Source organism: Musa acuminata, chromosome BXJ1-6 (assembly GCF_036884655.1).
Source record: "Musa acuminata AAA Group cultivar baxijiao chromosome BXJ1-6, Cavendish_Baxijiao_AAA, whole genome shotgun sequence".
NCBI classification, from domain to species: domain Eukaryota; kingdom Viridiplantae; phylum Streptophyta; class Magnoliopsida; order Zingiberales; family Musaceae; genus Musa; species Musa acuminata.
The window spans coordinates 42,968,016-42,978,951 of NC_088332.1; the positions used below are offsets into that span (position 1 = coordinate 42,968,016).

The window sequence follows — 10,936 nt, forward strand, 5'->3', positions numbered from 1 at the left end:
TCATTGTGAAGTCATCTTGGGCTATGTCTCACACGACATGCTATACTGAGTCTTGACAAGGATTTTTTTTTTTTTTTTATGGTTCACACATAAAAATAGATTTTGAACCATTTAATTTTAAAACATCATATTATTTATTATAAAATATATTTATTAAAATTTAATTAATAAAAAAATATTAACTTATTCACATAATTAAGAAATTCAATTTTAATCATTTCCTTAGCCATGCTATACAAACAAAATCACAATGTATATATTTTTCTTACATTTTTATCTTAAATGCATGTTGCTAATTATAGTACTTTATTTATATTTATATTTATATGATAGTTGATTAAAAATATTATTTCTTCTCTTATGTAATTTTATCTTTTTAATAATCTATTATTTATTATATTTTAATGACTCAATGCTTGGGATTAGATGTTTTGACTATAATTTCATAATGCTATAATTTAGAATTGAAGAAATTGATTAAGATTTGGGTTATATCTCATATGGACAATATTAGAGTTTAAGTTGGGCTTTAATAAGGATTATTTATTTTTTATATAATATTTATTTCCTATGATTCACACATAAAAATAAAATTTAAATTATTTACTTTCTAAAAATTGTATCACTCATTAAGAAATGAATCAATTAATAATTTAATTAACTTAGTAATCATATTACATAAATAAAATCATAATGTGTAGTATTTTTAAAATTTTTTATTTTACATGCATGATGCATGATGATAATTATAATCCTTGGTTTCTATTAGATTTATATAGTAATTTATTAAAAAATATAATTTTCTCACTTATGTAATTTTATTTTTTATATTTATTGCTATTTATTATGTTTTTAATGACTCAATTCTAATGATCAGATATTCTAATTGGTAATCATTAAGATATTTAATTTTAATTATTTCAGTAATCATATTACATAAATAAAATCATAATGTGTAGTATTTTTAAATTTTTTATCTTACATGCATGATTCATGATGATAATTATAATACTTGGTTTTTATTAGATTTATATAATGATTTATTAAAAATATTATTTTCTCACTTATGTAATTTTAGTTTTAAAATTTATTACTATTTATTATGTTTTTAGTGACTCAATACTAATGATCAGATATTCTAATTATATTTTTTATATTTTAAAATTGAGAGAATTGATTAAGATTTAAGTTAAAATCAATAAACAATTAGAGCTAACCCGCTAGCTATAACTCTTAAATTAAGCTTAGCAAGCAAGTTAACCCATAGCCCATAAGCTAGTTCGACCAACTTATGTACGGTACGAATGACCAAGTTAAATTTCATAAACTTAGATAAATTCAAGATAATTCCAAACTTATTTAGCCTCAAGTCTATTCAATCTAGTTCAAAGTATATAAGTCTAAGATGATTCTAGATCGGTTAAATAAGAATTAAAGATCGATTCTATTATACTATAGTTAAATCGAGTTCAATTGATTTTAATTAAACTCGTTTAGATCGATTAAGTTATAGTTAAATCGGGTTCAATTAGACCGATTGAGTTAAGTTAAATAAAACCTAGTGATATGAGTTATAAATAATATTCATCAAATTTCTTCAATCTAATTTATGTTAAAACATTTCAATAATAAAAAAAAATAACTACAATAATTATTGAATGTTAATTAGTATAATGAAAAACTCATATAATAACTATAATTATGATAAATCATGAATTATATTTTTATATAATTTGTAAACATATTATATAAATAATCAAATAAATATCCAAGAAAAATATTTAGATTTTTATTTATCACATGCAAAACTTTATCAATATGATAAATAAGAAAATTATTAAAGAAAAATCATAATTTATATTTTTTAAATTTTGTATGAACCCTTACGCCAATCAACCATATTTAATTAGGTAGGCCCATAATTGGACTATCTAAATTAGGCCCATAAATTTGAGCCAACAATTCACTTAATTAGACCCATTAAGATTAAAGTTGATCAAAATATAACTTTTTTTTTTAATTTGATCAAAAACTTAATTGGTCGAATTTAAATCCAACCAAATAGTTAAAATATAGTAATGATTAAAATATAGTTAAAATCCAACCAAATACAAGGGAGTGGAGGCCTCTGTGGATGGTGTCTTGGGAGGGTACGGGCACGTCGACGACGGCGACGTCAAGGGAAGCGAGGCCTTTCTTAAACCCCTCTTGCTCGACCGCTTTGGAAGCGGCGCACGCCATCCTGTGGCTCTTGGTAAACCTCTTTCATGCCGCTCTTTTGCAGTGAACATGTCTTGGAAAATGCCCGTGAGGGAAAATTTTGACCTTGCTCGGAATAATGATGGCTTTAATAACTTCTAATGTTGCATTTTCCTTCTGTTGTTTTCTTTTGTTTGGATTGGGTGTGTGCGCGTTGGATATGAACAAATAAACGAACATGTATGTGTGCTTTACGTGATGTATGTAAGTCTTGCAGATTGTGGTTCTGGCATCGGAAGGGTCACCAAGAATCTTCTTTTGAGATATTTTAATGAGGCAAGTAACTCTGCTTCGTCTTAATCAGCACTATTGTTTTGCTCGTTCAATGGCATAGTAGAGTTCATATGGCCTCACGTATTCGATATTGACCATCCAGCCTGAAAGGTGAAAAGCTTTCTATTCCATATCAAATTGTAGTGCTAAGCTATCGAGAAGCCATAAGAACTTACACTCACTGCCCAACTAACATAATATGCCACATGCTGCTGCTGCTGCTCCTGTAAGTAAACAGAACAAAAGCACTCAATAAAGACACAAAAAATTGAAATTCTACAGCCTCACAGATTCCTCTAAATCCTCTTTGTACATTGTTTATACAAACTATGATGGTTATGTTCCTTTCATAGTAAATCACAGATACAGACATGCATTTTCCAATTGTTTGCCTTTGCAATGATCGATAAACCACTCCACCCCTTGGGACAAAGGCAAAGCTTTCCTATTTATTCGAACACCATTAGAGGTCTTTACTTTTTCAGTCTGCTTTGACTCCACAACTTAATTTTTTCACTGCCAAACACTTTATAACTGCAAATGTTTTCAAGCACTTTTTCACCTTTCTGTGAATGTTCAACCTGAGATTTTGTTCATGCACTTTTTCTTTACCATTTTGTCTCTGAAAGAATCTCGTTTTCCATGAAGCAATTTGTCACCTGAGTTATCAACATAGATAGTACAAGTGCTAGGCATGAGAAGAATGCTTTACATTGTATTTGGTTGTGTCCTAATAGTAGACATCTTGGAATGGTAATGGAATATTTGATTTGGTCCATGTAAAAAGGAACAGATATCTCTTACATATTTAGGGAAGCCATAAGTTAAATGGAAGTGGAACAGTGAGAATGGATTTTTTAACTTTATGTATTTGTTGATGATCTTCTGTTCAAGGTAAGTGCTTTCTTGAAGGCCTACATTAATGCTTCCAGAGAGTGCTTTGTTTAAAGGAGATGGTGCAGTTTTATGAATTGTCAACCACTCTTTTTCAAGCTGTTTTCAGCCACTTCAAATCTCCCACCATTTTAGTTTCAGTTCTACTGCTCATTTTGGTTGTTTGTTAGAATGTTTGATGTCAGTAAAAGGTTCAATTGGTTTTTACACAGGTTTGCTTTCATGTGTGAAGGACTAGTATGGACGTTTGACAGTGTTCTATTCTGAGTAGCTATTGGAATGAAATTTGAGATATATGAGGATTAGCACCCAAGGGATCCCGAGACAAGGCAGATACATATAATGAATCACGATATAGGCTTCTTGTCTCAATAATGGGTATACAAACTAAAGGACTACGAGATGATGGAGAAGTTAAATTCTGAATTTTTTGAACTCGACTTAGTTAAGTACCAACAGTTGGTCTGATGGGATTTTAAGTATGTAAAATGTAAACATTGAGGTACAATAAGCAAGTGAAAATGCACTTGCAGTCATTCTTTGCAGCAGATAGACAAAGAACAAATATATAAATTTATGGTGTATATATCTTAGAGATGTCAAATATGGATGGATTTATCTGAATCCTATTCTTGGCATATGATAACAACTCCAGTTTTGATACTAGTATCTGCGCATTGTCATTCCTTATATTACTGAGCTCCGTATCATTCCGTTGCAGTTTGTTTAGCAGATTCCTAAGACAATGCTTTCACAGTATAGAACTTTTTTATCATGGTTTTCTGGTTTAACAGTTATTTCCTAGCCTGAACTTATGCCATTTTACCATGACTAGTTTGATAGCTTTGTGCAACTTTGTTGAAGGGCATAGCAGTAAATTTCTAGTTTGTTAGTTAATAGTTTATATTAGACATGCATCCTACCTTATTTTGGATTTGGCTTGCCATTTTATTCAAAAAGTGTGAGATGGCCATGTTTCTTAATCCAGGTTGACCTTGTTGAGCCAGTATCACATTTTCTTGAAGCTGCTCGTGAGAAGTTAGCTACTGATAAAGATAATTCTGATCACAAAGCTATCAATTTTTATTGTGTCCCTCTACAGGTTTTGTTTTCTTTGTTGCCCATTGATATTTTATTGGTTAACCTCTATGATGGTATTAAATTGTTGTTTAATTGATGTTATTGTCTGTTAAATTAATTTTTTTAAATCATGCAGGAATTCACTCCAGAAGTTGGAAGATATGATGTTATATGGATCCAATGGTGTATAGGACAACTCACAGATGATGACTTTCTCTTGTTTTTCAAGAGAGCAAAGGTAATCAATTGTCTTAAATGGCTTTACAGCTTTTATGCTTTAGGCCTTGTTTTTTTTAAATTAGCTGCATAACTTGAAAAATAGCAAAAGACATGAACCAGTTAACCAAATCTTTAGTTAGATGACATGCAAGCTCGTGTGTGCAAACACTTTTATACCTTACTGCAGCATAGATAACTCAAGATTTTGGCTTCATCTCAAGATTTTGATACATGACATTGAAACACACAACCGAATCTTCTGCTAGATGACATGCAGTCTTGTGTGTGCCAACACTTATGTACCTTGCTGCAAAGGGATTTTGTGTGGCATCAGCCAACTTCATTGAGTTGGTCTCACTAGTATTGATATTAACTGTTCTTCTTTAGGACATGGTAACTAGTGATGGCTGAGCTGAAAGCTTTTAAACCCATGATTTAAGATTAATTAATTCTCCAGATGCTAATATTTTTCCTTAAGAACTTAAATTTCTTGTTCTTCAATAAATATATCTCCATTGATATTTTGAATTCTGAAGTTGCTCTTGCTTTTGCATATACTTCTTGAGTTTATAAGTTAATGTAGTCTGGATTGTATTAAGTTAATGTAGTCTGGATTGTAGCCAGTTCACAGAAATTCATTATGTTTGTAAAGTTCTTATTAAATAATTTCTCATCCTTATCCTATCTTGTGTGCCATGTTCCATCTATATTATTTGTATTATTTCTTTGATTTTTTCTCCTTGTGTGTGTTGGAGATAAATCTATAATCTCCTTTCTGTTCATTATGTTAGTCTTTTTAGTGAGGAGCAATACGTTGTCTTTCAAATTCCTTACATGGCACATCTACACATTTTTTAGTAAAGAACAACATGTTGCCTTTCTATGGTTAGAGATAGCAGTTCAGGCAAGTCAGTCAGGATTGGTTGGGTTTGTTTTGGGCTCATTAGAAACCACTGGAGCATACTATATCAAAAGGGCAAACTTTGTACATATCCCATGTGTGATTTGGATAGAGTAAACGTATACAATCTTACCTCTGATATAGAGAGGTTGCTTTCTGACTTGAACTCTGGTAGTAAGAGCAACTGGTGCTATAGTGAAAATAATTATGAATGAGGGTTGTTGGGGAATATAGTCCTTTGGTGTAATATAGTCAACTATGAGTAACAAAACTGAAATTAACCTATAATACCGGTAACAGGTAATTTCATACCAAGCGACCCTCAACCACAAATTAAACAAGAGGAAAAGTGTTTCTTCCTTAATTAATAGCTTTATAATTATTTTGCAAACAAAAAACTTGTCCAGTATACTTTGGGATGCATTTCTTACTTGTTGGAGTTATTAATGTTTTAGTCATGATGCTGCCACCTCTGTGTTACTAATGAACATCTAATTTGCAGGTTGGCCTTAAACCAAATGGATTTTTTGTAGTGAAGGAGAACACTGCAAGAAGCGGTTGGTCCCTACAAACGACAACTATTTGTAGATTTACACTAAATTTTTTGGACAGTTGTTCATAACTCCACACAAATGCATGGATATGAAAAGTTATATGTCAGGAATATATTTACATGTTTTTCTCTGTTCTCGAGTGTTCGATTGATGGCCAAGGAGCACATTGTATCAACACAAGGAATTTTCTTGCTTTTGATTGTTTCTTGATTGCATCAGACATTATGATTGTTAAAACCAGTGAAAATATTGTTTACAAGTTTCTCTAGTTGGGAGTTGTAAATCTATTAATTTATATTTCTAGATGCATGTTCTGTGCTTATCATTAATTTTGAAAATTGGATATGGTTCTTGAGAAGTTAAAGGGACTTCATAATTATGTTTGGTTATCAGGGATTATTATAAACATTTCTTGCATGCCTAGCTAGCTATTTTTTAACTAAAGTTTGCCATTGTGATGGCTTGCCTTTATAACGAACCTGCTTTTCAGGCAGGGAATGCTACCTGAAAGTTTGTTGGATTTATCCAACAAATTGAATCAGGATCTGCCAAATAATTAAAGGCAAATTCTATTATCATTTGGATCAAAGTTTATAAGCTGAATAATACCCTATTTTACCAAAATTTATATTCATAAACTGACTCTTTATTTTCAAGAAGTATGGATCTGAAGATGAGGCTAAGGTGGCTCTATTGCCAGAAAATATTCTGTTAGGCATACTTGCAATGATTAGATTGAATCGTTGGCTTCCACCAAAGCAAATAATCTAGAATGGAACTAGGTTTCGCAGTTGACTTTTTTTTTAATTAACCATAGTATTTGGTTAACGTACATCATCCCTCATCTGTTCAGGATTTGTGTTAGATAAGGAGGACAACAGCATCACAAGATCTGATTCATACTTCAAAGAGCTTTTCAAGCAGTGTGGACTTCATCTTTATCGCTCAAAGGTTTGCTGCATCTTTTTTACTTCAAGATGATGGGCTGTCAAAACCTACGAGAAATCTTTCTTGTGCAAGAACTGATCGGCAATGTAGTGTTTGATTACTTGGTTTTTGGTTTCAGGATCAGAAGGGATTTCCTGAAGAGTTATTTCCCGTTAAGATGTATGCACTGGTAACTGATAGGCGACGAGGTTCCAACAATGGCGGAGGCAAGACTCGACAACACAAGCCTGCTGTCATCAAGTCATGAAATCTCTCGAGGACCCGTCACCAATACCTGGATGCGATCTTGCTCGTTTTTCTTTAGTTTTTGTCGTCTCTAAGAGAATGGATTACCTTTTCATGTGTTGTCATGTTGTAGAACATCACGGTTATCATCTCTATCTTCTCACCATGATTTGTACTAATACAAACGAAGGCATAAAGAACATAGGGAATTCAAGCCCAGACGATGACACCACTTCAGTCATTTGGTTGGATTTTACAGTGCATCTTCATCACGTTTGAACCATTTATGTTATTTGCCTGCATTGTTGAAAGTTGGAACTCAGTTAGGAATGTGCGATACCATAATTGTTTAGTTTTAGGTTTGTGTAAGGTTTGCAATTTCGTATCTCGGTGGTTATCAGATTTATATCATATCGAGCTACTCGTGTACTACTTGTCAATTGAAATTAATCTTAAAAAATAAAAAAATAAATCATCTGGTATGAAAATTGTGTTGGGTGGCACAAAACTTTGATAAAAAGTTTAAAACAAGGAAATATATGTTTTTCAATTCATATTTTGATCGACAGAGTGAGAATTCTTTTACATAATTGAATTCAATTTGGTTTGAATCCTTTCAAATAAAAACACACTTTGGTTCTTTTTTAAGAAGTGTCAAATCAACATAAATGGTTTGGCCGTTTCCTGCTTCATATCCTTTCAATGTGGAACTTTTGCATTCTAGACAGAGACAGCGTCCTAATATTTCCATTATGCGTGGAAGAAACACCTCTTTTCTATCTATTTTCTATCCTATGTCAAACTGCATTAACTTCGGCATTATATTATTCAATCTTCTGGCGTCTTTTAAAAACTCACGTTATCTTTTCCATGACGACTTTGATTTTTCTGCCATATGATTTAAAGCTCTCCTTGACGACTGCTCTCTTCTCCCCCTTATAAATTCCCCACCTCCCCCCCTTGGATATGCACAACGCAGAGCACGAAGCCTAAGACTCGCTGTTAGATGGCTTCGTCGAGCATTCTCTCCCTCTTCTTCTTCTTCTTCTCCCTTCTTGTCACCCTCTCCCATGCCGCCACCTTCGAGATCGTGAACCGATGCTCTTACACAGTGTGGGCCGCGGCCGTGCCCGGCGGCGGACGCCAGCTCAACCAGGGGCAGTCGTGGACCATCAACGTGAACGCGGGAACCACCGGCGGCCGCATCTGGGGCCGCACCGGCTGCTCCTTCGACGGGAGCGGACGCGGGCGGTGCCAGACCGGCGACTGCGGCGGCGTGCTGTCATGCACGGCGTACGGCAGCCCGCCCAACACCCTGGCGGAGTTCGCGCTCAACCAGTTCAACAACCTCGACTTCTTCGACATCTCCCTGGTCGACGGCTTCAACGTGCCAATGGACTTCAGCCCCACGTCAGGCGGCTGCCGCGGCATCCGGTGCGCGGCGGACATCAACGGGCAGTGCCCCGGGGCGCTGAAGGCGCCGGGCGGCTGCAACAACCCCTGCACCGTGTTCAAGACGGACCAGTACTGTTGCAACTCCGGCAGCTGCAGCCCGACCGACTATTCCCAGTTCTTCAAGAGAAACTGCCCCGACGCCTACAGCTATCCCAAGGACGATCAGACGAGCACCTTCACCTGCCCCGGCGGCACCAACTACAGGGTTGTCTTCTGCCCTTGAGATCACTGACGCCACTAATAAGCCGCCCTCGTGCAGGCAACCACGCATATAGATATATATACTAGTCTCCTACAATACAAATAAGATGTCAAGAGTGATGGAAGGTATTAGCCTTCTCTTGGGCTAATACTGTTGAGTGATGTAATAGAAGTGGTGCAACCAACTAATAAGATGCATAATATCATCACAGCATGAGTGCTTTTCCATTGATGTTTGAATCATTTTGTGAGAGCAATCAGCTTATGCAATCAGGAAAAAGAATAATTAAACCATTTCTATTTATGTCTTGTTGGCTTAAAACATGAATTGATTTTGAAACATAATGAACCCTACATATATAACTTCATAAAAAATATCTCAAGGAACATACATACATACATACATACATATACACATATATATATATATATATACATATACATATATATACATACATACATACATACATTCATACATACATACATATATATATATATATATATATATATATATATATATATATATATATATATAATTTAGGATGATGAGTCATCGCCTATCCAATTTGGACCTCTGCCATTCTCCGTAGAAACTTTGCGTAGCCATTTTCCAATACAATTGCGCGTTGACCAGAGTGCGTCCATGTGATCCTCCCCGGTAAGTTTGGTGCCCGAAATTATCCGGCAAGTATGGCTTTAAATATTGGAATTAGTTGCTCTTTGTTTTACGTAGGCGGATCAAGATGAACACAGAGAATGATGCTGACTAATTGAGCCCTGACCAATCGAGGGCTTGAGGACTCGAGCCCCGGCGCGCCCTCGGGAAGCTGCCGCGAGAGGCGGACATCGATGGGCAGTGCCGGCAGGTGTTGAGGGCGCCGGGCGGGTGCACCGCTCGACCGTGTCCAAGGCGGACCGGTACTGCTGCAGCTCCTGCAACTGTGCGTCAAGCGGCTACTTCAGCTTCTTGAGGAGGAACTGCACCGATGGCTATATCTTCCCACAACCTTACGGCCCGGCTTCCACCACTAGTTTCTACGGTAGTCTTCCTCCTCCAAGAGTCGAATTCAGCTTCCTACAATATTATAATGATGGTTTGTATCAATTAGTTGTTAAATTGTATTTTGGAACCTAATACACATTTTAAATATAAATTCATATTTAAAGTTTCTTTAACATCACATTTGTCATGAATATAGTGTCAGTAAATGCTTAAATTCTGAAACTATCTTAGAATAATTATAACATCTCGAGTAATCTCACATAAAATAATGAATAAGATTAAAATTGATTTATGATGATATATTACTATCAATATTAATTTGAATATTTTGATTGCTTGGATTCAAGAAAATTGATAAGTCAATTAGTTAATCAATTGTGACATTCGATATCAAATTAATATTAGGATATAGTATAATCAAATTACTATTAGCGTATCGTGAGTGAGCTTCGTACTCGTTCATTGTGAAGTCATCTTGGGCTATGTCTCACACGACATGCTATACTGAGTCTTGACAAGGATTTTTTTTTTTTTTTTATGGTTCACACATAAAAATAGATTTTGAACCATTTAATTTTAAAACATCATATTATTTATTATAAAATATATTTATTAAAATTTAATTAATAAAAAAATATTAACTTATTCACATAATTAAGAAATTCAATTTTAATCATTTCCTTAGCCATGCTATACAAACAAAATCACAATGTATATATTTTTCTTACATTTTTATCTTAAATGCATGTTGCTAATTATAGTACTTTATTTATATTTATATTTATATGATAGTTGATTAAAAATATTATTTCTTCTCTTATGTAATTTTATCTTTTTAATAATCTATTATTTATTATATTTTAATGACTCAATGCTTGGGATTAGATGTTTTGACTATAATTTCATAATGCTATAATTTAGAAT

The 10,936-nt window shown here is 34.1% G+C and overlaps 2 protein-coding genes across 2 annotated transcripts; both read left to right on the forward strand.

Moving 5' to 3' along the window:
* The first annotated feature begins 228 nt into the window (after nt 1-228).
* LOC135677558 (alpha N-terminal protein methyltransferase 1-like) lies at nt 229-7,604 on the forward strand. The gene is made up of 8 exons (XM_065189921.1): nt 229-252; nt 2,116-2,254; nt 2,477-2,535; nt 4,415-4,528; nt 4,643-4,744; nt 6,129-6,183; nt 7,034-7,131; nt 7,247-7,604. The coding sequence occupies exons 1-8, from the start codon at nt 229-231 to the stop codon at nt 7,373-7,375; spliced, it is 720 nt and encodes a 239-aa protein (XP_065045993.1). The 3' UTR covers nt 7,376-7,604.
* A 723-nt stretch (nt 7,605-8,327) lies between these two features.
* Nucleotides 8,328-9,223, forward strand: LOC135677140 (protein P21-like). Its single transcript, XM_065189092.1, has one exon. The coding sequence runs from the start codon at nt 8,360-8,362 to the stop codon at nt 9,029-9,031; it is 672 nt and encodes a 223-aa protein (XP_065045164.1). The 5' UTR covers nt 8,328-8,359; the 3' UTR covers nt 9,032-9,223.
* The last annotated feature ends 1,713 nt before the right edge of the window (nt 9,224-10,936 follow it).

Excerpts from the sequence above, each read along its gene's own strand:
- LOC135677558 (XM_065189921.1), top strand. The coding sequence starts at position 229 with ATGCTATACAAACAAAATCACAAT. Across the intron at positions 253-2,115 it reads TATACAAACAAAATCACAAT|GGAGTGGAGGCCTCTGTGGA; the intron begins GTATATATTTTT and ends ACCAAATACAAG. Across the intron at positions 2,536-4,414 it reads TTTTGAGATATTTTAATGAG|GTTGACCTTGTTGAGCCAGT; the intron begins GCAAGTAACTCT and ends TTCTTAATCCAG.
- LOC135677140 (XM_065189092.1), top strand. The coding sequence starts at position 8,360 with ATGGCTTCGTCGAGCATTCTCTCCCTCTTCTTCTTCTTCTTCTCCCTT.